Source organism: Mesoplodon mirus (assembly GCF_964341445.2).
Source record: "Mesoplodon mirus genome assembly, chromosome: 2".
In the NCBI taxonomy this organism is placed as follows: domain Eukaryota; kingdom Metazoa; phylum Chordata; class Mammalia; order Artiodactyla; family Ziphiidae; genus Mesoplodon; species Mesoplodon mirus.
The window spans coordinates 161259340-161286997 of NC_138977.1; the positions used below are offsets into that span (position 1 = coordinate 161259340).

The 27658-nt window shown below is 43.8% G+C and overlaps 1 protein-coding gene across 1 annotated transcript; it reads left to right on the top strand.

Moving 5' to 3' along the window:
* The first annotated feature begins 77 nt into the window (after positions 1 to 77).
* On the top strand, positions 78 to 26097 carry LYAR (Ly1 antibody reactive). Its single transcript, XM_082611765.1, has 9 exons — positions 78 to 222; positions 5030 to 5206; positions 6583 to 6697; positions 10014 to 10121; positions 10238 to 10321; positions 13514 to 13946; positions 22147 to 22233; positions 25258 to 25343; positions 25838 to 26097. The coding sequence occupies exons 2-9, from the start codon at positions 5085 to 5087 to the stop codon at positions 25970 to 25972; spliced, it is 1170 nt and encodes a 389-aa protein (XP_082467891.1). The 5' UTR covers positions 78 to 222; positions 5030 to 5084; the 3' UTR covers positions 25973 to 26097.
* The last annotated feature ends 1561 nt before the right edge of the window (positions 26098 to 27658 follow it).

Here is a 27658-nt window from a genome sequence, read left to right on the forward strand (position 1 = left end):
CCCAGACAACGCCCCCTCAGCCAGCAGGATCCGCCTCCGGCTTCCGGTTGCGTCACTTCCGTCACGAGGTGTGGCCGCGGCGCGCAGGCGCGCGGGAAAGCGCATAACCGAATTTTGCTAGGGGAAGTTCTGGAGGGTGGTGGCGGCTCCGCTGGGCGGGCGGTGGCGATTCCACGTGCTCCTCGCGGCCGGTTGAAACCGTTGGCGGGCGCTGGCTCAGAGGTGAGGGGCGGTGGCCCAGAGGTCCGACCTAGGAGGCTGGGGCTCAGAGAGTGGGGCGGGGGACGCGCTGTGGCCGATGCCTGCGTTTCCACCGTTAGAGAGTCTCTCCTTTGGCTTATACGCATGGAAGGAGGAAATGCATTCAGGTCCCATTCGTACTCTGGGGAAGTGGAAGGAGTCCCGGATTTGGGATGACCAATCCCTCCGGGTTTTAAAATGGAAAGGTCTTCCTGCAGGGAACCCACAGAGGGGGTTGCAGCCAGGATAGTTGTTCACCGCTGTACTGGGCTGCAAGGCTTGCGGCATGTTGGGGACGAGGCGCTTGCCTTCTCTGAGTCTTGGGGAGCTGGGTCCCAAAGGAGGAGGCCTTAGGGCATAGTGGTTGAGAGCCCGGGACTTAGGGCCAGAATAGCTGCGTGTGAATCCAGGTTTGCCACTAACTGGATGTGTGACCTGCTGCAGGTTACTGAACCACTTCGTGCCTGGTCTGTCAAAAGGGAATAATATAGAATCTAACTCAGAGGATTCTTGTAAGGATTACATGAGCCCAAACGTGTTAACCGCCTATGATAGGGCTTGGCACATAGTAGATGCTCAATAAATGTCAGGATTTTCTGCAGCCCCTGCCTCTGAGGAGAGATTAGGGGCCTGAGGTGGGGTGTGAATGCGTGCAAGGCCGCCTTTCCTGCAGAGGGCCCATCTGGGACTTATTCAAAGAGCGCCCCCAGCCTTCCCCACCAGTGCCTAGCACGGTGCCTGACAGGTAGGCTTGCAAGATAGTTATTACACCAGTGTTTAAACCCGTGCTGGTGATGTAGTGTGTGGGGAGGGTGTGAGACTGGAACTGGGAGGCAGAGAGACACGGCTCAGCTTCTTCCAGCCTCAGCTGGCTCATCTGTCCAGTGGAGATGGGTGTACCTGCCTCCTAGAGTTTTTGCAGAGCAAGGGAGAGGTCCTCCCTGAGTGCACATCCAGACCCTCATCACCCCACATTCAGAGGTTTAGGTGTGATGGTGGACAGTTTGTACTTGTCGATCCTTCCCTTTCACCATACCCTTCGTTTCTTGGAATTCTCCCTCCTCCCTGCCACCCGCCAAGGGGCTCAGGGCTGGCGTAGTTGACGAGATGCATTGTTTCACAGATGGGAGAATTTAAGTTCTGAGGGTTGAGTGCTCAAGGCCACAGAGCTCACTGGGGGCTGTTGACAGCTTGGCCCCTCAGGTGGGCTGTTTCCATGTGTGATGGTGGCAATGGGGTTTAGGTCTGTGTGTGTATATGTGAAGGAATGTTTTAAGAATAGTTTTGTTTTTTTTTAATAAACAATACAAAAATGTGTAGGGAGGAAGGTAAAAAGTCACTCCAAATACAATCCCAGAACAAACCTGAGTTCATGTCATCAGGGAACACAGCAGTAGCGTGGGCACCCATGGGGTGGGGAGCCATAGGAGACTAGAGAGAGTTTATGAAGATGGATGGATGGACTGAGGGTCACATTTAAAGAAGCATGTGTTTGGAGGGGACTGGGAGCCATGTCACTGATGTGCAGATTAATAGATCACAAGAAATTCTACCATTGGGCAAGGCTCCATCACTGACATCTGGTATCTTATTTAACTTTCTCTATGATAGATAATAGACCCATTTTACAGATAAACAGAATCTGCGAAGTTTAGGTACCTCAAGGTCATTTAGTTTTCACTTGGCAGATGCGGGCTCCAGCTCAGATCCTCTGGCCCTGACTCCAGGCCCAGGTCAACAGAACTCGGCCACCGTCTTGATAAAAGGAGACTGAGGTGCCTGGATTGCTTCACAAGTTCCCGGGCCTGTACTGATCCTGTCTGTTGCCCATCAACTCAACGCTACTGTCCAATACCCATCATACTCTGCTGTGACAAGGGTGGTCTCCTTGCCCAGTGTGGCCCGGCTTTAGGCTAAAGACTTAGGTTTCCTTTAAATGGGCGGTCATGACATATGGCACCTGAACCCAGTAGACAGGTGTCCTAAAAGTCTTAATGCAGCCTGTTTTTAGCTTTTCTAACCTCGGAGCTACAAATGTTACAAATTTACCAAAAACATCATTTGAAAGTTTAATTATTTAAATTTCTTCCACATTTATTTAGTCTTGTGAAGTTTGAATGAGTTGAGTCTTTTGTTTCAGGAAGTGCACTGCTATCTTCAATTAGAGGAGCTGAATTTTCACAGGGTGTCTTTTTATAAGTTTGTAGCGTTTGCACTTCTGAAATTGTCAGCCCTGCACTCAGACTTGCCAGGCAGGCTGTGCAGTTAGGGTGGTTTTGAGCTTGCTGTTTTGTAGCCCCTCCCTCCTCTCCCCACACAGGCACACAGGCAAGTGTTTACTGCATAAAAGAAAGGGGTAAGCTCCTTACAGACCATATCTCCTTAGCAAGCAGGTGGCCACACTGCCCCCATTGCTCATCAACTCTAAAAATGCAGTAATGGCTCTAAAAATCCAGAGGCACCGTGAGACTGAGTTCTGGCTTACTGTGCAATCTACCCATTCTGCCTTTTAAAGAATCGCAACAAATTTCTGAATGTGAACATATGCCACAAAAGACCAAATGAAAACGTTTGGAGGGGTATTTTTCTGATGGACATGTGACCAAATTCTAATCCTCTCCTGAACTGATGTTTACACTGTGTATGGTTAATCCCCAGAGGTAAAACACGTCTTACGCAGATATTCCGAGCATCTTTTTTGTCAACATCACTGGCTTCTTTGAGTTGATAAATTTTGTCTCCAGCGGTCCTCTTTGGGCCTTTAATTCCTGACCTTCCACTGCAGCCTGCACCTCCCAACTGGATCTCTAAGCTTGCCTAAGCCTCCTCCCCTCCCCTCTCCCCCTTGATTAAGATGCAGAATAGACCTCAAAAATGAAGGTTGGAAAGCTTCAGTCCATAGCTTCAGTTTGAGGGGGTATTTTTTTCATTGTTGAATCTCATTATGAAAGTACTTTTAAATTTTCCAGCAGGTAATTTGGCTCATCGCAGCTGCTTCTACCTTGTGTTGTACAATGACAGTCCATTTCTTGGTGATTAATTAATGGTTTACTCTCATTCTTAGACCAAAGTGCCGCTAGAGACTACTTATTTGACAGTGTGGTGTTGGCTTTTGTTCTGGCCTTGTTCTTATGAGGCAGGGTGGCTGCTCTGTTGCCTGCCAGTAATTTATCATCCTGCTGGGTACAGAATGCTGGCTTCGGGGGAATAGGTCATAGTCCAAGTGATGCCAGCCCCCCAGGACTTGTGACTGTTTCACATGTCTTTACCATAATCAGGTGAGAAGATGGTCTTTGTTGGTGCGCATCCCAGAACAGTCAGGTTTGTTTTCCTCTGGATTCTCTGCTAGGCTGTAGCTGACCACATGTAACCCTGATGGTGAGCTGAGGAGGGGGTCCTGGGGTCAGGGACCCGCGTTTTGTGTGTAGCACATCAGGCAAACTGACATCTGACAGTGCTCCGCAGGGCAAGAGGCCCCCAAGAGAGACCAGCTGGGCCTCTGTAAACCCTGGAGTTGCAGCCAGGATGTACATTTCCATTCAGGTTTGAATGGATGGGAATAGCCCTGATCCTTGCTTAGGTATGTCCCCTCCAGCAGTGACTCAGAACGTGGGAGTGGAGGAGAGACAGTGATTTCATACATGAGAATTTTCCACGACCCAGGAGTCACTCATTTGTGCTGAAGGATTCTCGAATGAAGTCTTATCCTGAAACAAATTGTATCAGTTTACTTGATCCTTACCTTCACCATGAGGAAGAAAGTGCAGGGTTAAACAATTGTTCTCAATATTTTTGCTGTGAAACTTATTTATAATGTAAAATGACAATACTCTTAGAATCTAGTGATAAAAAATTATATAACCCTGGAAAGTTACTATGACTTCTGTCACACTTTTAGGTGAATTCGTGTTTTGTTGAGCACAATAGCATCTCCGTGAACTTTTTAAATGGTAGTTATGTGTAGGTGTGGACCCACTTAATCATGGAGCAGTGCTCGGGACACTTGGGTTTGGGAACACCCTCCAGTAATGTAGCACCCAGCATTGGGACACCTGAATATGGTCCCATTTCTTTCTTATTGATCTGACAGGGAGCCACACCTACTCCTGTCCATTAAAACTGAGAGGCACATCCTCATTTTTAACATCTGGGAGGTACATAGTTATGCCTATATGAGTGCTTTTTGTGCTTATAGAAATTATTTTTAGGCCTCTTCTCCACTTTCTAAACCTTCCTCAATTCCCCGTTTGCTGTGTTCTTATTGTATTTGGGGACTTGAAATAATTTGCAGCGCATACCTAGAGGCATTAGAAAGAAAGAGAACGCATGTATGCACTTTTAAGTTATTGGGAAAGGTAGGATATTTCATTTAACACCCCCAAAGCTCTTCATCTCTAGAGACAGCCTGTGAAGCTTAAATCCTGGTTCTGCTACTGTGTGACCTTGGACAAATTACTTAATCTCTCTGAGTCCCAATACCTCATGTAAATTGTGAACAGTAATAGTTCTTACCTCATAGGGTTGCTGTGAGGATTAAATAAGTTCATTAGCATAAAGCTCTTAGAATAGAGCCCAGCACATGGTAAGCACTCAACAAATGTTAGCCATATTATTATTGTTGGTTATAATTTTACTTATGTGGTGGTAGAGGTTTATGTGGATTACTAATCAACTTTGATTCTGTTGTGTTGTTTTCATGTGAAAAGCTAGCTGTCTGAATCATATATTTGGAAAAGAAGTTTCAGACTACAATGATAATTATCTTTTTTCCTTTTTGATTTTTTTTTAGGATAAGACTTAACACCTGTCTTGGATAAAAAAAATATTTAATCATTTAGCTAAAAATGGTATTTTTTACATGCAATGCATGTGGTGAATCAGTGAAGAAAATACAAGTAGAAAAGCATGTGGCTCTTTGCAGAAACTGTGAATGTCTTTCCTGCATTGACTGTGGTAAAGACTTCTGGTAAGTTCCACAGAATTCAGGTAGATCCATAGTAAAGGTCCAGACCAATTATGGAACCCCTGGTCCCACAAAGCAGTAAAAAAAACCAAAAAGAATAAGCAAGAGGCAAATCTGAGAAAAGAAATTAAGAAAAAAAATTAAAAGTGCCTTACAAGACCATTTGCCTTTTAAGGGTGATTTAAAGAGAAGACTCAGGGAAAGGGAATTAAGGGTTCGGTCATAATCTGTTCAGTCTGTGACACTTGCTGTTGTGTCCTTGGCACCGTTACCAGACCCAGGGAGGTGACCACGTGGAGTAGGGTTTCAGGGGTGTGGTGTGCTGATCACAGTGAAGAAATGGATTTATAGACCAGAAAATGAATTTATTAATTCACAGTGGAGGAGCTATCTGGGAGAAGAGGCTAGGCCCTCCCTAGAAAATCGGCGGTGATGGTGGCAGTGAAGCTCCTGGCCCCCCGTGTGTCAAGTGCTTCCACTGAGAGGGTCTCTGGAAAGGGGAGGACTGAGGGGAGGGGGCAGGATGGATCTTGCTCGTCCACTCTTTCTTCAGGAGGGTCATTTGCAGTTGGCCAAACTCAGCCTCATACGGATTCCCTTCAGCTTCAGGGGGTTCAGGTAAAAAGGTCATTTTTGGTGCATCTGCCCTAATGGCCTCTATGGCATTTGGGGGATATTTGCTGACAGTCCCTTTTAATTTCTTTCTAAAGCAGTGATACTTAAAAAAAGAAAAAAAAAGTTTGGAAACTGCTAGAGTCTTCATTCGTACCTAATCCTAGGAGGAAGGATATATAGAACAGGTGAAAATTGGGTGGTTTCTCCTTAGGGGACTTTGCCCTCAACCTTGTCCCAACGTTTCCCTGAGGACCCCATAGAGCTTCAGAAAGATCGTTTGAGACAGAATCGAGTTTCCTTTTTTTCCAAGACTCCTAGATCTTTTTTGTGACCTGATACCACCATTTTACACCACCTTTTAACTTAGTCTACAACTGTTTATTGATTGCCTGCTATACTACCAGGAAGTCCTACAGGTTTTGTAATTTAATATAAAGCCACCCTGTTGCAGAGAATTCTTTTCTTTTTTATTTAGTATATATTCACATATGACTAAGAAGAATGCTGCCTATCAATTTGATTTTAAGACATTTGTATATAAAAATAGGTGGAAAGTTTGGTGATGGGTTTTGAACAGTTGGGAAGAAGGAAAATGTGATGTGACCAGGAGGTTACCAGTATAGTAAGTTAAAGAGGTGAGATGGCTGTGCAGAGCACAGATGTGAATGTAATTGTGGATGGCAGAAGGCTGGGGCAGCGTGCTAGCTTTAGACGGAGACTCCAATTTGAGAATCAATCTAACGGTGGAACTTTCTCACTTTAAGGGGTGACGACTATAAAAACCATGTGAAATGCATGAGCGAAGATCAGAAGTATGGTGGCAAAGGGTATGAAGGTAAAACCCACAAAGGTGATGTTAAACAGCAGGCATGGATTCAGGTAAGGTCTTTTTTTTTTTTTTTTTAATTATGATTTTACTTGGACTGTATCTCTCTTTTTTTAAAGACTTCAACTGTTTTGTTTTTTTATTTTTTTATTTTTATTTTTATTTTTATTTATTTTTGGCTGCATTGGGTCTTTGTTGCTACACGCGGGCTTCTTCTAGTTGTGGAGAGCGGGGGCTACTCTTCATTGCGGTGTGCAGGCTTCTCATTGTGGTGGCTTCTCTTGTTGCGGAGCATGGGCTCTAGGTGCGCGGGCTCAGTAGTTGTGGCGCATGGGCTTAGTTGCTTTGCGGCATGTGGGATCTTCCCGGACCAGGGCTCGAACCCATGTCCCCTGCATTGGCAGGCGGATTCTCAACCACTGTGCCACCAGGGAAGCCCTGTAAGATCTTTCTAATTCATCAAGAAGCTTCATCTGACATCTTCTACTTTCTTGGGACACCTAAGAAACCAAGAATAAACGTATCATCCATGCAGGCAAGACCCAGAAATATCACGTCTTAGGATAGAGCTCTTTATTTCTCTTTCAGTGCAACTGCAGTGTATTTTGTCTTTAATCTACACGTTTTGCAGATTTCTTGCAAAAATATTTCCAAATTCTCACTGACTTTCCCTTGGCTACGAAACCAAACGGAAGCTTTCTAATCCGTATCTGTATCTAGTGATGATGCAACTTTTATAACTCAAACTATGTTAAGCTGTGATGTCTGTCATCAGAGTCGGGCAAAACAGAGACATTTTCATAAATGTGAGGAATTTTCTACTTCTAAAATAAAATGAAAGCATACATTATAAAAGTGGCAAAAGCAACGAAATCCCTAGTTTACTGAGGTATAATTTCCAGTATGTTATTCACCATCTACAGAAGAGTAGCAGGAGGAAAGATTCAGAAAGGAAGGTAGGAGAATGAAAAGACAAATGTCATCTGTGTGGAAACTGTATTTTCCTGGAAATCAAATAAATAGTTATTCTCTTTGATGACAGAGTTTAAATGTGAAGTTTCTGATGTTGACTAGCTTACTGAGTTAGAAAACTCCTGGGAGGGAAAATCGGTTCACGAAGGACTAACAAAGTCTGCCAGTGCAGATTGAGAAGCTAGTGAGACCCCTTGTCTTAACTGAGATATTTGGGCTGGCGGCCATCAGCCATACTTTGGGGCCCTAGGTCTGCTGTCCCTGAGTACCAGATGACATTCCTAGGCCCCTGAGCTGGAGGTACCTGGTGTGTGAGTTCTGTGTCTGTTGACATCACATCTTGAATGATCCTCTAGAGCAGAGGTCAGCAAACTACAGCCCACAGGTCAGATCCGGCCCACCGCCTCTTTGTAAAGTTTTATTGGCACCCAGCCATACCCATTTGTTTACACATTGTCGGTGGTTGCTTTAGTGCTTCAAGGACTGCACTGAGTAGTTAGGACAGAAACTGAATGGTCTGCAAAGCCTCAAATCTTTTCAGAAGAGGTTTGCCCACCCTTGTTCTAAACTGTCAGGCTTCAGCAGCCGTACCACTGTATTAGAGATCCGAGGACTTTGTTCCGGATTCTGTCCTGGTGCGCCGGTCCGCTCCCCATCTGAGTCCTCTCTAGCTCCCTAGCTGGCATCGTTAGCAGACACCTGAGACCGAATGTGGTCTGCTGGGAGAGTGCACAGGTCCTGCTGCAACCTGTCCAACAGACATGGATTTGGGTATTTATTCTTTTCCTTAAATCCTTAAATTCTCCATTTTTAAAGATTGAATTTTGGAATCCCATCAGTGTTAATGTTCACCGAGCATCCTTCCCAATGTCTCTGTGCTTACACACGGAGAGTGGATAGTGGGTCAGGGAGAAATACCCTATCTGGCATGGATCTCAGTGTTTTCCTCCAAACTTGGTCACCGGTACGCTTCTCCTCTGGTTCAGCACGCGGCTCTGGCCAGTGCTGAGCTAGCCTGACTTCTTCCTTGTTCATGCTTTCTTGATTTGTTTTTCTGCCTGGGTGCCTTATCCTCTTTGTATCCTGTATCGGTTTTTTTCTGGTCTGTTTATATATAGCTGCAGTTCTTCCCTAATGCAGGGACCCTTTCCTGCACTATATTTGTTTAGCTGCATTATTTGTCTTTATTTGTTGGCTCATAAGTGACCATCTTTCTTATGTATTGCCATCTCCCTAACTTTAATAATTACCTTTTTCCTCTGCCTTCACTGTGATTGCCATAAGCCCTTTCTCTAGATCACTTATTTATCTTTCATCTCTGTTCTTGCTATGTCATGTTTGTTTGTTAGATTTTAATATTGTTGTCTTGATCTTAAATTTATTCCCTAGTCCCTAGAATATCCATTTTTGTCTTATTCTTTTGATCACTTTTGGTTTGTTTATATTTTTTTCTTTCAGTTTTTAAAAATTGTGATAGAGGGCTTCCCTGGTGGCACAGTGGTTGAGAGTCCACCTGCCGATGCAGGGGACACAGGTTCGTGTCCTGGTCTGGGAAGATCCCACATGCCGCGGAGCGGCTGGGCCCGTGAGCCATGGCCACTGAGCCTGCACGTACGGAGCCTGTGCTCCTCAACGGGAGAAGCCACAGCAGTGAGAGGCCCGCGTATCGCAAAAAAAAAAAAAAAAATTGTGATAGATTATACATGACATATTGTTTACCATTTTCAAGTATATACAACTAAGTACATTCACAATGTTGTGCAACCATCACCACCATCTGTCTCCAGAACTTTTTCATTTTTTGATAGGTATTACATTTGAATCTGTAGCTCTCTTTGGGTAGTACTGACATCTTAATAATATTGTCTTCAATTCATGGACATGGGATATCTTTCCATTTGTTTATATCTTTAATTTCTCTCAGCAGTGTTTTGTAGTTTTCAGTATATGTCTTTCACCCCCTTGGTTGGTTAAGTTTGTTCCTAAGCATTTTATTTGTTTTGATGGTATTATAAATGGAATTGTTTTCTTAATTTCTTTTTCGATTTGTTTACTGTTAGTGTATATAAATGCAACTTGATTTCTGAGTGTTGATTTTGTATCCTGTAACTGCTGAACTTGTTAATTGGCCCTGAAGATTCCTTTTGTGGAATCTTTTGGGTTTGCACCATATAAGACTATGTTATCTGCGAACAGAGATTATTTTACTTCTTTCTTTCCAGTGTGGAGGCTTTTTATTTCTTGCCTAATTGCTCTGGGCTTTCAGTACTATGTTGAATTTGTAAACATAGACATTAATACAAAATCTATACATGAAGTGTGAACCCTTTAGTTTGACTTTCTTGCAACTCATCTGTCAATTATTTATTGTTTTTGTTTTATCTTCGTTTTTTGCAGAAAATTAATGAATTAATAAAAAGACCCAATGTCAGCCCCAAAGTGAGGGAACTTTTAGGGCAAATTAGTGGTTTTGACAACGTTCCCAGGAAAAGGGCAAAATTTCAGGTATGTATTTGATACGATTTCCTTGAATGGAAGGGATATGGGCCTATTGGTGACAGCTTATGTATACCTGTCAAAATATGGGATAAGTGGGTTTTTTTCTTTTTTTTTCCATACAGAATTGGATGAAGAACAGTTTAAAAGTTCATAATGAATCCATCCTGGAGCAGGTGTGGAATATCTTTTCTGAAGCTTCCAGCAATGTAAGTCAGATCTCACTCTAGACTTGCAGTGTGGCAAAAATGATTAGTAATAATGAAATGGGAATGTCTTATTTTTGGAGGTCAAGACAGCCTTCTTTTTCAGAGAGCCTCTCTGTGCCTTCATTAATGGGAAGGAATAAACAGTGCACTGCAGAGATTTCCTTATTGTGCCAAGAAAGGTATTTAATCCCAATGTTTGATAATGATACCAGCTAACATGAATTGATCCGCTTAGAAATCAGGCAGCGGGAAGTGTTAGAAAGAACAGGACCTTCGGGTTTCTGACAGACCTAGTTTGAATCCCTGCTGTGCTGTTTGCCAAGCGTTTGATCTTGAGCATGTTATTTAACCTCTCTGAGCCTAAGTTTCCTTATCTTAAATAAAAGTGGGTATTTATACTCAATACTCACTGGGTACCTGATGTGTGTCAGGCCCCAAACGAAAAACAGAAAATATCTCAGGTGTGATAGTGCCACCAAGAAAAATAAACAGGGTGAGGACAGAGAGGGTGACTAGGTGTTCTTTTAGGTGTGGGGTGAGGGGTCACGGAAGGCAAATGAGGGTATACAGGCATCCCAGCTCATGCCCAGCAGGTAGGGGGCACTTGGTAAGTGCTGGTCTCCTTCCTTCTGCTGGACGGAGAAGTCATTGGAGTAAATGAGTCAACCACCTTCAGTCAAAATGGTTTGATGAGAGAGGTCCCAGATGTGGAATACACATGCAGAGAGTCTTCCTTTGATATCTTGTAGGCACATTCTTGGTTACATTGTTAAACATTTTTGTCATTAATTCAGTTGCACTTAGCTCCTACTTGGAGCTTAAGTCCCATCTGGAGACATATTGTTAGTGTTTCAAAAAAAACAGCGGGGTCTGACTGGTTTTTTATTCTAGTCACCTTGTCAGCAATTGATTTGCTTTTTTATGTAGAGAGAATAGTTTTGGCCACAAATTGGGATAAAAATGAAACTTTCTCTTGGCAGTGTATCTAGCGTTTGTCTCTAAACATACAAACTAGGCCTTTAAAACCTTATAACCAGTCATTTAATTGGCAGTTATGTGGCACCTGCTTTTTAAAGGTTATTTACATTTTAACTAATAATCAGAAGTTTAAAATTACTTAGTTTAACTCCAGAGTTCAAGAAAAAAGTGTTTTCCACTTTCCTTTTTAAAGCTGTGAACATACTAAGAATTAAATAAAATAACCAGGAAGCAGCTCGTGGTAAACTCTGAGCTCTGTAAAACGAGGCTTGTTATTGCATTGCCTTTGTGCAGTAAATGTCCCAGCACGTGCCTAGAGATCGTGGTGCAAACAGTTCAGAGGCCCCGGAGCTGCTGGGCTGGAGGCTTTGTATTCTTCTCAGCTGCAACACTCTCTGTACCCTGGTGTACATCGCACCTGGTCACTGTGGACGCAGCCATCCTCAGGCCCAAGTCCTGCCCTCCAGAGCTGTATTCTAGTGGGGGAGACAGACAGCTGCGTATAAGGGTTGATGCTATGGTGTCAGGTGGTGATACGGACCAGGAAGCAATGGGAGGCAGGAGACGGGGCAGAGAGTAAAGGAGGGTGCTCTGTCAGGAGAGAGTCGGTGAGGTCGTCCCTGAGGGGACCACGCTGGAGGAGAGCCTGGAATGAAGTAGGAAGTAGATGGGGAGTGAATTTGTTCACTCATTTATTGAGTGGCTGCTGGGCTGGTGAATATGTATCTCCCTCCCTCCTTCCTTTCCTCGCTCTCTCCCCTCCCTCTCTCCACCTTCTTCCAGCAGCTGGGGGATTGGTTTGGAAGTGGAGGCGAGGCAGCAGCTGGAGACTTAGCTGAACGGGTCAGTCTCGGGGCTGCGGCGCTCAGACCCTGGTGTGAGCATGCTCGCTACACACCGTACCCTAGGAAGGAGCTTGTAGGACAGGGTGTCTCTCTTCCTCCTGAGATCCTTTCTGAACTCATCCCCTGCCTCCCCCGCATGTACATGGGCGACTTGACTTCTCTGAACTGCTGCTGAGTAAACTCCAACTATTTAGTTTAATCTTTAGTATTAATATCCTAAATGCTACTCTTGGAGCCGGGGGCTGGGCATTAAGGGTTGCCTGAGGCGGGAGCTCAGTAGACTTCTTGTTTGTCAGTGAAAGCCAGTCCTTCATTTGGTCCAGCTTGGGGGCAGCATTCCCCCCTTGTGACCTCGCCTCTCAAAGGAGGAGGACTGCGGTGACTTGTGCCAGTCACCTGGCCGGTAACTAACAGAGATGGAACGTGGGCCCTGGCCTTGGACTGTCCACCACACCTGCAGCAGCCCCGCAGCCGCCAGCACTGACCTTGGCCCTGTCCCTCCAGATGCATCAGGACTCCCCGAGCAGTTCAGTGAATTGCTCCACATCCTCTCTCGAGAAAGGGCAGGCCTAGAGACTGCAGCATATTTATAGTCAGAGGACAGCAGGCAATGGGGCTGGCTTTGCTGAAGTCATTTTTTAAAACAATCTGTGTGCTGGTTTGAATAAGGTGGTGCAGTAAATGGGAAGTTTATCTTATTCCAGCTCATATTTCCATGGTTCCTTACTCGCCACTTTGTACTCTGTCCAGGTGTTCCTGACAGTCCGCTAAGGGTAACCATCAATCTAAACACTGATGATAACAGCGCCTCTGTCTAGTACTCAGTAGTTTACAAAACTCTTCCCGTACATCTGTCTGCTTTACTGAGCATCGCTTTTCTCATTTCATTCGTACAGGAACTGTATCAAGTAGATATCACTAGCTTTCTTTTCACAGATGAGGAAATAGTTTTGGAGCAGATAAATAACTTGCCCTGAGTTACCTGGCTAGTAATGAACAGAGCTGGACCTTGAACCCAGGTCTGCAGATGCATAAATCTGGTGGTTTCAGCCACACCTACACGCTCATCTTCTACCTAAAAGGCAAATAGCGAGCCAGAATTAAAGGTCTGGCTTTTACGTGGCATACGGATTCTTCACTTTTCCAGTGGAATGAAAATGTTAAGTGCAGAGAGGAATGTGGACTGGGGTAGTTTTTTCCATTTTTGTATATTTACTGCCACATGTTAACTATTTTTTTGAGGGGGGGGGTCACAGTTGTAAAATGGTAAGTAATAACAATTTCCTTAGAAGAATTTATTCAGTAGATACATGAGATGATGTGTCTGGAATGAGTATTTATGTGTTTCTTTGTTTTGCTTAATAATAAGGAACCAGTCAGTAAGGGGCAAGATCAGCAGCCGCTGGAGCAAGCGGTCAAACTATGTGCAGAGAACAACGCCAAGGTCGCGTCCTCCAAAGCAAATGACAGCATGGAAGAGCCAGCAGAGATGAAGAAGAATAAGAGAGAAAGGAAGGAAGAACGGCAGAAGAAGAGAAACAAGGAAAAGAAAGAACTAAAATTAGAAAAACACCAAGAGAATTCAAAGAGTCAGAAGCCTAAGAAGCGCAAAGCAGGACAGGAGGCCGAGCAGGAGGCTGCAGGGGAGGCTGTCTTCGAGGCCGCCGGCTCTGCAGGGAAGAAGAGCCAGAGGAAGAGGAGCAAGGCTGAGTGCACCCAGGACGGGGCGGTGGATGGAGGTGTGGAGCGGGAAGGAGAGACAAAAACCAGTCTAGGGAAAAGAAAGCAGAAGCATTCGGAAGGTTTGTGGCTAGCTTATGCTCCAGGGTTTGTTTTTTGTTTTGTTTTGGTTTTTTTTATAAATTTATTTATTTATTTTTTGTTTATCTTTGGCTGCGTTGGGTCTTCCTTGCGGCGTGCCAGCTTTCTCTAGTTGCGGCGAGTGGGGGCTCCTCTTCGTTGTGGTGCACGAGCTTCTCATTGCGGTGGCTTCGCTTATTGCGGAGCACGGGCTCTAGGTGCTCGGGCTTCAGCAGTTGTGGCTCACAGGCTCTAGAGCGCAGGCTCAGTAGTTGTGGCGCACGGGCTGAGTTGCTCCACGGCATGTGGGATCTTCCCGGACCAGGGCTCGAACCCGTGTCCCCTGCTTTGGCAGGCGGATTCTTTTTTTTTTTTTTTTTTTTTTACAACTTTATTGGAGTATAATTGCTTCACAATGGTGTGTTAGTGTCTGCTTTATAACAAAGTGAATCAGTTAATACATTTGTTCCCATATCCCTTACCTCTTCCGTCTCCCTCCCTCCCACTCTCCCTATCCCACCCCTCCAGTAGGTCACAAAGCACCGAGCTGATCTCCCTGTGCTATGCGGCTGCTTCCCACTAGCTATCTATTTTACATTTGGTAGTGTATATATGTCCATGCCTCTCTCTCGCTTTGTCACAGCTTACCCTTCCCCCACCCCATATCCTCAAGTCCATGCTCTAGTAGGTCTGTGTCTTTATTCCTGTTTTACTCCTAGCTTCTTCATGACATTATTTTTTCTTAAATTCCATATATATGTGTTAGCATACGGTATTTGTCTTTCTCTTTCTGACTTACTTCACTCTGTATGACAGACTCTGGGTCTATCCACCTCATTACAAATAGCTCAATTTCATTTCTTTTTATAGTTGAGTAATATTCCATTGTATATATGTGCCACATCTTCTTTACCCATTCATCCGATGATGGACACTTAGGTTGTCTCCATCTCTGGGCTATTGTATACAGAGCTGCAATGAATATTTTGGTACATGATTCTTTTTGCATTATGCTTTTCTCAGGGTATATGCCCAGTAGTGGGATTGCTGGGTCATATGGTAGTTCTATTTGTAGTTTTTTAAGGAACCTCCATACTGTTCTCCATAGTGGCTGTACCAATTCACATTCCCACCAGCAGTGCAAGAGTGTTCCCTTTTCTCCACACCCTCTCCAGCATTTATTGTGTCTAGATTTTTTGATGATGGCCATTCTGACTGGTGTGAGATGATATCTCATTGTAGTTTTGATTTGCATTTCTCTAATGATTAATGATGTTGAGCATTCTTTCATGTGTTTGTTGGCAGTCTATATATCTTCTTTGGAGAAATGTCTATTTAGGTCTTCTGCCCATTTTTGGATTGGATTGTTTGGTTTTTTGCTATTGAGCTGCATGAGCTGCTTATAAATTTTGGAGATTAATCCTTTGTCAGTTGCTTCATTTGCAAATATTTTCTCCCATTCTGAGGGTTCTCTTTTGGTCTTGGTTATGGTTTCCTTTGCTGTGCAAAAGCTTTGAAGTTTCATTAGGTCCCATTTGTTTATCTTTGTTTTTATTTCCATTTCTCTAGGAGGTGGGTCAAAAAGGATCTTGCTGTGATTTATGTCATAGAGTATTCTGCCTATGTTTTCCTCTAAGAGTTTGATAGTTTCTGGCCTTACCTTTAGGTCTTTAATCCATTTTGAGCTTATTTTTGTGTATGGTGTTAGGGAGTGATCTAATCTCATACTTTTACATGTCCCTGTCCAGTTTTCCCAGCACCACTTACTGAAGAGGCTGTCCTTTCTCCACTGTACATTCCTGCCTCCTTTATCAAAGATAAGGTGACCATATGTGCGTGGGTTTATCTCTGGGCTTTCTATCCTGTTCCATTGATCTATCTTTCTGTTTTTGTGCCAGTACCATACTGTCTTGATTACTGTAGCTTTGTAGTATCGTCTGAAGTCAGGGAGCCTGATTCATCCAGCTCCGTTTTTCATTCTCAAGATTGCTTTGGCTATTCGGGGTCTTTTGTGTTTCCATACAAATTGTGAAATTTTTTGTTCTAGTTCTGTGAAAAGTGCCAGTGGTAGTTTGATAGGGATTGCATTGAACCTGTAGATTGCTTTGGGTAGTAGAGTCATTTTCACAATGTTGATTCTTCCAATCCAAGAACATGATATATCTCTCCATCTATTTGTATCATCTTTAATTTCTTTCATCAGTGTCTTATAATTTTCTACATACAGGTCTTTTGTCTCCTTAGGTAGGTTTATTCCTAGATATTTTATTCTTTTTGTTGCAGTGGTAAATGGGAGTGTTTTCTTGATTTCACTTTCAGATTTTTCATCATTAGTGTACAGGAATGCCAGAGATTTCTGTGCATTAATTTTGTATCCTGCTACTTTACCAAATTCATTGATTAGCTCTAGTAGTTTTCTGGTAGCATCTTTAGGATTCTCTATGTATAGTATCATGTCATCTGCAAACAGTGACAGCTTTACTTCTTCATTTCCGATTTGGATTCCTTTTATTTCCTTTTCTTCTCTGATTGCTGTGGCTAAAACTTCCAAAACTATGTTGAATAAGAGTGGTGAGAGTGGGCAACCTTGTCTTGTTCCTGATCTTAGTGGAAATGCTTTCAGTTTTTCACCATTGAGCACGATGTTGGCTGTGGGTTTGTCATATATGGCCTTTATTATGTTGAGGAAAGTTCCCTCTATGCCTACTTTCTGCAGGGTTTTTATCATAAATGGGTGTTGAATTTTGTCGAAAGCTTTCTCTGCATCTATTGAGATGATCATATGGTTTTTCTCCTTCAATTTGTTAATATGGTGTATCACGTTGATTGATTTGCGTATATTGAAGAATCCTTGCATTCCTGGAATAAACCCCACTTGATCATGGTGTATGATCTTTTTAATGTGCTCTTGGATTCTGTTTGCTAGTATTTTGTTGAGGATTTTTGCATCTATGTTCATCAGTGATATTGGCCTGTTGTTTTCTTTCTTCGTGACATCCTTGTCTGGTTTTGGTATCAAGGTGATGGTGGCCTCGTAGAATGAGTTTGGGAGTGTTCCTCCCTCTGCTATATTTTGGAAGAGTTTGAGAAGGATACGTGTTAGCTCTTCTCTAAATGTTTGATAGAATTCGCCTGTGAAGCCATCTGGTCCTGGGCTTTTGTTTGTTGGAAGATTTTTAATCACAGTTTCAATTTCAGTGCTTGTGATCAGTCTGTTCATATTTTCTATTTCTTCCTGATTCAGTCTTGGCAGGTTGTGCATTTCTAAGAATTTGTCCATTTCTTCCAGGTTGTCCATTTTATTGGCATAGAGTTGCTTGTAGTAATCTCTCATGATCTTTTGTATTTCTGCAGTGTCAGTTGTTACTTCTCCTTTTTCATTTCTAATTCTATTGATTTGAGTCTTCTCCCTTTTTTTCTTGATGAGTCTGGCTAATGGTTTATCAATTTTGTTTATCTTCTCAAAGAACCAGCTTTTAGTTTTATTGATCTTTACTATTGTTTCCTTCATTTCTTTTTCATTTATTTCTGGTCTGATTTTTATGATTTCTTTCCTTCTGCTAACTTTGGGGGGGGTTTGTTCTTCTTTCTCTAATTGCTTTAGGTACAAGGTCAGGTTGTTCATTCGAGATGTTTCCTGCTTCCTAAGGTGGGATTGTATTGCTATAAACTTCCCTCTTAGAAGTGCTTTTGCTGCATCCCATAGGTTTTGGGTCATTGTGTCTCCACTGTCATTTGTTTCTAGGTATTTTTTTATTTCATCTTTGATTTCTTCAGTGATCACTTTGTTATTAAGTAGTGTATTCTTTAGCCTCCATGTGTTTGTATTTTTTTTACAGATCTTTTCCTGTAATAGATATCTAGTCTTATAGCATTGTGGTCGGAAAAGATACTTGATACAATTTCAATTTTCTTAAATTTACCAAGGCTTGATTTGTGACCCAAGATATGATCTATCCTGGAGAATGTTCCATGAGCACTTGAGAAAAATGTGTACTGTGTTGTTTTTGGATGGAATGTCCTATAAATATCAATTAAGTCCATCTTGTTTAATGTATCATTTAAAGTTTGTGTTTCCTTATTTATTTTCATTTTGGATGATCTGTCCATTGGTGAAAGTGGGGTGTTAAAGTCCCCTACTATGAGTGTGTTACTGTCGATTTCCCCTTTTATGGCTGTTAGTATTTGCCTTATATACTGAGGTGCTCCTATGTTGAGTGCATAAATATTTACAATTGTTATATCTTCTTCTTGGATTGATCCCTTGATCATTATGTAGTGTCCTTCTTTGTCTCTTGTAATAGTCTTTAAAGTCTATTTTGTCTGATGTGAGAATTGCTATTCCAGAGTTCTTTTGGTTTCCATTTGCATGGAATATCTTTTTCCATCCCCTTACCTTCAGTCTATATGTGTCTCTAGGTCTGAAGTGGGTCTCTTGTAGACAGCATATATATGGGTCTTGTTTTTGTATCCATTCAGCCAATCTGTGTCTTTTGGTGGGAGCATTTAGCCCATTTACATTTAAGGTAATTATTGATATGTATGTTCCTATAACCATTTTCTTAATTGTTTTGGGTTTGTTATTGTAGGTCTTTTCCTTCTGTTGTGTTTCTTGCCTAGAGAAGTTCCTTTAGCATTTGTTGTAAAGCTGGTTTGGTGGTGCTGAACTCTCTCAGCTTTTGCTTGTCTGTAAAGGTTTTAATTTCTCCATCAAATCTGAATGAGATCCTTGCTGGGTAGAGTAATCTTGGTTGCAGGTTTTTCTCCTTCATCACTTTAAGTATGTCCTGCCAGTCCCTTCTGGCTTGCAGAGTTTCTGCTGAAAGATAGGCTGTTAACCTTATGGGGATTCCCTTGTGTGTTATTTGTTGTTTTTCCCTTGCTGCTTTTAATATGATTTCTTTGTGTTTAGTTTTTGACAGTTTGATTAATATGTGTCTTGGCGTATTTCTCCTTGGATTTATTCTGTATGGGACTCTCTGTGCCTCCTGGACTTGATTAACTGTTTCCTTTCCCATATTAGGGAAGTTTTCAACTATAATCTCTTCAAATATTTTCTCAGTCCCTTTCTTTTTCTCTTCTTCTTCTGGAACCCGTATAATTTGAATGTTGGTACATTTAATGTTGTCCCAGCAGTCTCTGAGACTGTCCTGAGTTCTTTTCATTCTTTTTTCTTTATTCTGCTCTGCAGTAGTTATTTCCACTATTTTATCTTCCAGGTCACTTATCCGTTCTTCTGCCTCAGTTATTCTGCTATTGATCCCATCTAGAGTATTTTTAATTTCCTTTATTGTGTTGTTCATCGTTGCTTTTTTCATCTTTAGTTCTTCTAGGTCCTTGTTAAATGTTTCTTGCATTTTGTGTATTCTATTTCCAAGATTTTGGATCATCTTTACTCTGATTATTCTGAATTCTTTTTCAGGTAGACTGCCTATTTCCTCTTCATTTGTTAGGTCTGGTGGGTTTTTATCTTGCTCCTTCACCTGCTGTGTGTTGCTCTGTCTTCTCATTTTGCTTATCTTACTGTCTTGGGGGTCTCCTTTTTGCAGGCTGCAGGTTCGTAGTTCCCGTTGTTTTTGGTGTCTGTCCCCAGTGGCTAAGGTTGTTTCAGTGGTTTGTGTAGGTTTCCTGGTGGAGGGGACTAGTGCCTGTGTTCTGGTGGATGTGGCTGGATCTTGTCTTTCTGCTGGGCAGGTCCACGTCTGGTGGTGTGTTTTGGGGTGTCTGTGGACTTATTATGATTTTAGGCAGCCTCTCTGCTAATGGGTGGGGTTGTGTTCCTGTCTTGCTAGTTGTTTGGCATATGGTGTCCAGCACTGTAGCTTGCTGGTCGTTGAGTGAAGCTGGGTGCTGGTGTTGAGATGGAGATCTCTGGGAGATTTTTGCCGTTTGGTATTATTTGGAGCTGGGAGGTCTCTTGTGGACCAGTGTCGTGAAGTTGGCTCTCCTACCTCAGAGGCACAGCACTGACTCCTGGCTGCAGCACCAAGAGACTTTCATCTACACAGCTCAGAATAAAAAGGAGAAAAAGTAGAAAGAAAGAATTAGGAAGAAGGAAGGAGGGAAGGAAGGAAAAAAGAAAGAAAGAAGATAAAGAGGAAAAGGGGAAAAAATCATAAATCTTGGCTCTCAAAGTCCACCTCCTCAATTTGGGATGATTCGTTGTCTAAAGGAGGGAAGGAAGGAAAGAAAGAAAGAAAGAAGATAAAGTAAAATAAAATAAAGTAAGATAAAATAAAATAAAGTTATTAAAATAAAATAATTATTAAGAAAAAAAATTAAAAAAAAAACAGACGGATAGAACACTAGGACAAATGTTGGAAGCAAAGCTGTACAGACAAAATCTCACACAGAAGCATACACATACACACTCACAAAAAGAGGAAAAGGGGAAAAAATCATAAATCTTGCTCTCAAAGTCTCCCTCCTCAATTTGGGATGATTCATTGTCTATTCATATATTCCACAGATGCAGGATACATCAAGTTGATTGTGAAGCTTTAATCCGCTGCTTCTGAGGCTGCTGGGAGAGATTTTCCTTTCTCTTCTTTGTTCTCACAGCTCCCGGGTCTCAGCTTTGGATTTGGCCCCGCCTCTGTGTGTAGGTCGCCGGAGGGTGTCTGTTCTTCGCTCAGACAGGACGGGGTTAAAGGAGCAGCCACTTCGGGGACTCTGGCTCACTCAGGCCGAGGAGAGGGAGGGGTACGGAGTGCGGGGCGAGCCTGCGGCGGCAGAGGCCGAAGTGATGTTGCACCAGCCCGAGGCGTGCCGTGCACTCTCCCGGGGAAGCCATCCCTGGATCCCGGGACCCCAGCAGTGGCGGGCTGCACAGGCTCCCCGGAAGCGGGGCGTGGGCAGTGATCTACGCTCGCACACAGGTCTCTTGGCGGCGGCAGCAGTAGCCCCAGCGTCCCACGCCCGTCTCTGTGGTCCGCGCTTTTAGCTGTGGCTTGCGCCCGTCTCTGGAGCTCCTTTAAGCAGCGCTCTTAATCCCCTCTCCTCGCGCACCAGGAAACAAAGAGGGAAGAAAAAGTCTCTTGCCTGTTCGGCAGGTCCAGACTTTTTCCCGGAGTCCCTCCCGGCTAGCCGTGGCACAGTAGCCCCCTGCAGGCTGTGTTCACGCCGCCAACCTCAGTCCTCTCCCTGCTCTCCGACCGAAGCCCGAGCCTCAGCTCCCAGCCCCGCCCGCCCCGGCAGGCGGAGCAGAAAAGCCTCTCGGGCTGGTGAGTGCCGCTTGTCACCGATCCTCTGTGCGGGAATCTCTCTGCTTTGCCTTCCGCAACCCTGTTGCTGTGCTCTCCTCTGGGACTCCGAAGCTTTCCCACTCCGCCACCCGCAGTCTCCGCCTGCGAAGGGGCTTCCTAGTGTGTGGAAACCTTTCCTCCTTCACGGCTCCCTCCCACTGGTGCAGGTCCCTTCCCTATCCTTTTGTCTCTGTTTATTCTTTTTTCTTTTGCCCTACCTAGGTACGTGGGGGAGTTTCTTGCCTTTTGGGAGGTCTGAGGTCTTCTGCCAGCATTCAGTAGGTGTTCTGTAGGAGTTGTTCCACATGTAGATGTATTCCTGGTGTATCTGTGGGCAGGAAGGTGATCTCCGCGTCTTACTCTTCCGCCATCTTCCCTGGAAGTCCGGCAGGTGGATTCTTAATCACTGTGCCACCAGGGAAGCCCCCCAGGGTTTGTTAAATACTTTTTTTTTTTTTGCGGTACGCGGGCCTCCCACTGTTGTGGCCTCTCCCGTTGTGGAGCACAGGCTCCGGATGCGCAGTCTCAGTGGCCATGGCTCACGGGCCCAGCCGCTCCGCGGCATGTGGGATCCTCCCGGACCGGGGCACAAACCCGTGTCCCCTGCATCAGCAGGCGGACTCTCAACCACTGCGCCTCCAGGGAAGCCCCTGTTAAATACTTTTTAAGCTGTGATTTTGGGATGTCTAAAATCTGTTAGACCTTACATTTTGAGCCATGTAAGGCAAAGAGCATGAGGTTTGGGATTAGACCGTCCTGGGCTTAGTCTGGGCAGGTGCCATCACCTCACAACTGCCCATTTTGTCATCTGCCTTGGAGGAGAAACCCCACGGGGCTGGGGTGCTTGGGGAATGAGCAGGGTGATGGATCTGAGGGGCCTGGCCATGTAGGCCTCTCATTAAATGGTAGCCGCTAGTATAAATGTGAAATATTTTTTTAAATCTTTCTAATTACTTAGTTGAAGCAGATTCTAAGAAGAAAAAGATTAAGCTCCCGGGACATTCTGAGGACGGAGAACCGGAAAACCATGAGGCTCCTGCCAAAGGTATGGCTGCCATCATTTGGAAGCTCTGCCCTCTTTAGGTTGGGGGAGGAGGAGGAGAGCTGGGCCCATCTGATGGTCATGCCCTCCGGCGGCACAGGCATGTGGAAGAGCTTGAAGCAAAATCCATTCTCTAGGGTGTGACTGCTAAGTAATGAGTGAGAGCTGTGTGAGTTGGTCTTACAGGGTCTGTCCAGCTTTTAGGATGGAATGTAAAGCTGTTTGGATTGGAAGCATGTGTTATCTTTGGAGCTTAAAATAAACCCTGGTTCTGAGGCCCTGTTCGCTCTCCCTGCTTCCTTGTCCCTGCCTCTCATCGTCTCCTAGAAGTACCCTGAGGTCCAGCTGGGCTTGGCTGTTCCTCCTCCCGTCTCTGTGTCTGTCCCTGCTGTCCCCGTGCTCGGAGCCCCACGGCCACCCCGTCCCTCAGCCAGAGTGTGCACTTGTCAGCTCCAAGGTTCCTCTTAAATGCTGCCCCCTCCGCAGAGCTGTTCCCACTGCTCAGGCCTAGAGCCCTCCCTAGGGTCCTGCCAGTTAAGAACAGGCCCGAGGACTCGATGGGAATCAAGACTTTATTCACAGAACTTCAGTAACTGCCCAAGTTGGGTTAGATTTCTTAGCTTGTAACTTTGATTATGTGAAGCTTCTCTTTTTTTTTTTTAAGTTAAGTTTTTAGTTTTTGAGATAATTGTAGATTCACGTGCAGTTGTAAGAAATAATACAGACTTACGGATCCTTCTGTAGCCTTTACCCCATTTCCTCCAAGGCTGATACCTCACACAGCTGTAGGACAAAACTCCACTGGGCTGTTGACCTCGTACAGTCAAGAGACAAACATTCCTGTCCCCGCGAGGACGCTCCTGTTGCCCTCTTATAGCCACACCCACTTTCCTCTCACCCCACCCCCTCCTTTACCCTAGAGGTCAACACTGTCGGTTTACCTCTCCATTTATATAATTTTATAATTTCAGAATGTGACATAAATGGCATCATTTAATATGTAACCTTTTGAGATTGGCTCTTTTCACTCAGCATTATTCTCAGGAGATTCATCCAGGTTGCTGCACATCTCAATAATCCATTCCTCTTCATTGTGAGCAGTGGCCTGGTGTGAATGTACCACAATTTGGTTATCCATTCATCTGTTGACAGACATCTAGGTTATTTCCAGTTCAGGGTTATTATGAATAAAGTTCATGTACAGGTTTTCCTGTGGACATGTGTCACGTTTTCTGGAATAAATGTTCAGGAGTGCAATGGCTGTCTAGTACGGTAGTTGCATGTTTAGTTTTTTAAGAAACTGGCAGCTTTCTCAAGAGTGGCCGTACCATTTAATATTCCCACCAGCAATGTGTGAGGGGTCCAGTTTCCCCACACCCTGGCCAACATTTGGTGTTACTGTTTCTTATTTTAGCCATTTTAATGGGTATGTAGTAATGGCTCATAGTGGTTTTAATTTGTATATCTCTAATGACGTTGAATATCTTTTCATGTACTTATTTCCCATTTGTCTATCACTTCATTAAATTGTCTGTTCTTGTTCTTTGCCCATTTTCTAATTGGATTGTTTGATTTTTTTTAACTGTTGAGATTTGAGAGTTCTTTATATATTCTAAATACTAGTCCTTTGTGAGATATGTGGTTTGCAAGTTTTTTTTCAGTCTGTAGCTTGTCTTTTTATCCTCTTAACAGTATCTTTTTGTAGAGCAAAAGTTTTTGATTTTGATGAAGCCTCATTTGTCAGTTTTTCCTTTAAGAGATGATACTTTTGATGTCACCTAAGAACTCTCTTTGCCAGCCCTAAATCCCAAAGACTTTTTTTCTGTTTTTTCCGAAATGTCTTAACAGTTTTAGATTTTTTACACCCAAGTCCATGATCCATTTTGAGTTAATTTTTATGAGGTATGAAACTTGGTTCAAGGTTCATTTCTTTGCTCATCAATGTCCAGTTGGTCCACACCATTTGTTGAAAAGGCTGTCTTTTCCCTCAGTGAAGTGCTTTTGCACCTTTGTGTAGTTCTGTTCTGGGTTCTGTTTCATTGGTTTGTGTATCCATCCCTCCACCACACATTCTTGACTAGAGTAGTTATATTCAAAGTTTTGAAATTGGGTAGGCTTATTCCTCTTGCTTTATTCTTTTTTAAAATTAGAAGATTTAGAATAATCTTTCCTATGTCTGCAAAAAATCTTGCTGTGATTTATATAGGAATTGCATTATACCTGTATATCAGTCTGGGGAGAATTGATCACTTTACTGTGTTGAGTCTTCTACGCCATGAACATAGCATGTCTTTCTGTGTATTTAAATCTTTGATTTCTTTCATTAGCATTATGTATCTTCAGCCTACATGTCTTCATCTTCCCAGAAGCAGAGGTTCCCTAGATTAGTCCTAACCTGCTGACAGTAATTATTTGTGGCTGTCCTCTCTGGTTCAAGGTTCAGCCCCTTTTGCTCATCTTTGCCTTGCTTACTGTGCTTAGAAAGCCCCTTGATCTTAGTGGATCCTTAGTAAATCTTAAGTTCATTAGATACAAGTCCTATCTTTTTATAGGAATTTATAGGATGGTGGTACTTAATGATACTTAGTTAACCTGCTCACTCTAAGAATGAGTTCTGTGGGTGGTAGTCAGCGCTTCTCGGCCACTGTGATTGGACGGGTCAGGTGTCTGCAGCACGGTACTGTGGCATCCTGTCCGTTCCGGGCTTCTTTTTTTTTTTTTTTTTTTTTTTTTTTTTGCGGTACGCGGGCCTCTCACTGCTGTGGCCCCTCCCTCCGCGGAGCTCAGGCTCAGCGGCCATGGCTCACGGGCCTAGCCACTCCGCGGCATGTGGGATCTTCCCGGACCGGGGCACGAACCCGTGTCCCCTGCATTGGCAGGCGGACTCTCAACCACTGAGCCATGAGGGAAGCCCCTGGGCTTCTTCATTCCTGGATAGCAGCAAATAGATGGTGCAGAAATGGTTTCTTAACCCTTTTGGTAGTACAACAAAATACAGTGTTTTACATATAATTCTCTATATTGTAGGTAAATTCAACTGGAAGGGAACTATTAAAGCAGTTCTGAAACAGGCCCCAGACAACGAAATAACAATCAAAAAGCTAAGGAAAAAGGTATGAAGTATGAACCAGGTATATATAAGCTGGGGAGAATCAGTCTATTTTAAAATGTACAGTTTTGTTCTGTTTTTCTAAATCTGAAATACTGTAGTGTGTATGTGTGTGTCTCAGTGACTTTCAAGTTGCTCCTTTTAGCCCCTCAGGGCTTGTGGGGAAGGGATGGAGCCAAACCCCACCCACACTTCCTCAGCCAGAACAGCGCCCACATGAAATATGAAAACTACTGCTCTGGATATGTTGCTATCTTTTGATTATTGCAGAACATTGTTTTTTTCTCATTGTAACTTTTTATCCATGTCTGAAACATGCAGCCAAGTGCTCACACGTGTACAGCTACATGAATTGTCACGAGCAGGACACCCTTGTGTAACCAGTACCTGAGTTCTTTCATTTGTCCCTGTCGGCCTTATTGTGGGTCAGAGAAAGAACATTGTAGGTCAATTTTCAGGACAAATACACCCATTTGACAGTTGTTTTTCTTTGTGAAGGTTTTAGCTCAGTATTATGCAGTGACAAATGAACATCACAAATCTGAAGAGGAACTCCTGGTCATCTTTAACAAGAAAATCAGCAAGAACCCCACCTTGAAGTTATTAAAGGACAAGGTCAAGCTTTTAAAATGAACATTTTTATATTTAAAAATCGAATCCATTTCGTTGATCTTCTTCTTTCACAACTGTTTGTAAAACATGTAATGATTATAACAACTCAAATTTTGCTTTCCAAAGCTGTATTTTTAAGTTAAGAAAAAATATATTTTGGTAGAACTTATATGAGAAAATAAAATATATTCTTGTCCCAAGTTCTAAATTTGTGGTAGTGAAAATATTTTTAAATGTGACAGGTCAAAAAATAACTCGGTCAGACTAGAAAGCAGTTGTTTTGTTTTGTTTTGTTTTTGTTTGTTTGTTTTTTTGCGGTACGTGGGCCTCTCACTGTTGTGGCCTCTCCCGTTGCGGAGCACAGGCTCCGGACGCACAGGCTCAGCGGCCATGGCTCATGGCCCAGCCGCTCCGCGGCACGTGGGATCTCGCCGGACCGGGGCACGAACCCGTGTCCCCTGCATCGGCAGGCGGATTCTCAACCACTGCGCCACCAGGGAAGCCGGAAAGCAGTTGTTTTAACTAAATCACTTCTACACATTTTCAATTAGAGGGTTTTGTGGGTTAGTTTTTTGCGTGGTTTAGTGTACATGTGAATTGTAGTATTTCATCCAGGAACAGTCGAAACAGTCTTTTGTGTGTCATAGTACTTGCCCAGCCAGAAGTTCTGCTCTTTAGAAGGGATTTCTCTTTAACAGTTTGGCCCATCCACTCTGGCCCAGTCCATCTTCGGCCACAGATGGCAGATTTGTTGGTGACTAGATTTTGGGGTGTGGCCTGTGACCAGGTATAGAGAACCAGCTCGTTTGAAACTGAATCCATTATTCGGTGCTCCAGTTGGATTGGCATGCTTTCAGAACTGGTCCTCTAAATCCTAGTTTATTGTGCAGGAGGAGAGCCAGGCCACTCTTTGATATTTGAGTAGGTTTTGCCCACAAGTCCCTTCACAGCTGGTGTGTGTGGTAAGAATCACCCCTTTAACCAGTGTTAACTATCATCGTTAATACCTCTTACTACAGGTGAAAGCAAGAATGGGGCATGGAACAAGTGTTAAAAGGATTGGGGGGGCATTAATAGGAGCGGCAGGGGGGTGGGCAACAGGGCAGACAGAGATATGCTGTGAGCCTCTGAGTTCCAGATGAGCCAGCTTTCCTCCTGCACTTGCACTGTGTTCTGTTCTGATTTGGGGATGTGCTGCTGGGATTCATGGCGGGATTCAGTGGCACTGTGTCAGGAGCAGTGAGGACCCGGGCTTTAGAATCAGGCCTGGAGTCAGGCCCTGGCTTGGTCCCTTCATAGTTAACTGCTCTGAACCTCACTCTTTTCATCTGGACAGTGGAACAGTAAAGGTCCCTCTTGGGTTGTGAGTGAAGGGACTAATTTGTGTAAAGCTCACAACACCATACCTAAGCCCAGAGACACCCATTCAGTGGTTGCCATCACTACTGTCAGCAGGAACAGTTTCTGAGCGACGAGAGGCTTTAGACGTTTTGGAAGCAAAGGGGGGAGAAAAGTGGGAAAGTGAAGCTTGACCCAGAACACATAGAGGGACAATGCAGAGCCCTGAGTCCAGTCCAGGACGTCCCTGTCCCAGCACTCCAGGGAGCAGAAGAAAGCACCGTCGTCCTCCGGGGATGGGTGTGGAGCTACAGCACTACTCCCTGTGGGTACTACAGGCACCACAGTATTTCAGGATTTGTGTTGATT

Excerpts from the sequence above, each read along its gene's own strand:
- LYAR (XM_082611765.1), top strand. The coding sequence starts at position 5,085 with ATGGTATTTTTTACATGCAATGCATGTGGTGAATCAGTGAAGAAAATA. Across the intron at positions 10,122-10,237 it reads GGAAAAGGGCAAAATTTCAG|AATTGGATGAAGAACAGTTT; the intron begins GTATGTATTTGA and ends TTTTCCATACAG. Across the intron at positions 25,344-25,837 it reads TCAAAAAGCTAAGGAAAAAG|GTTTTAGCTCAGTATTATGC; the intron begins GTATGAAGTATG and ends TTCTTTGTGAAG.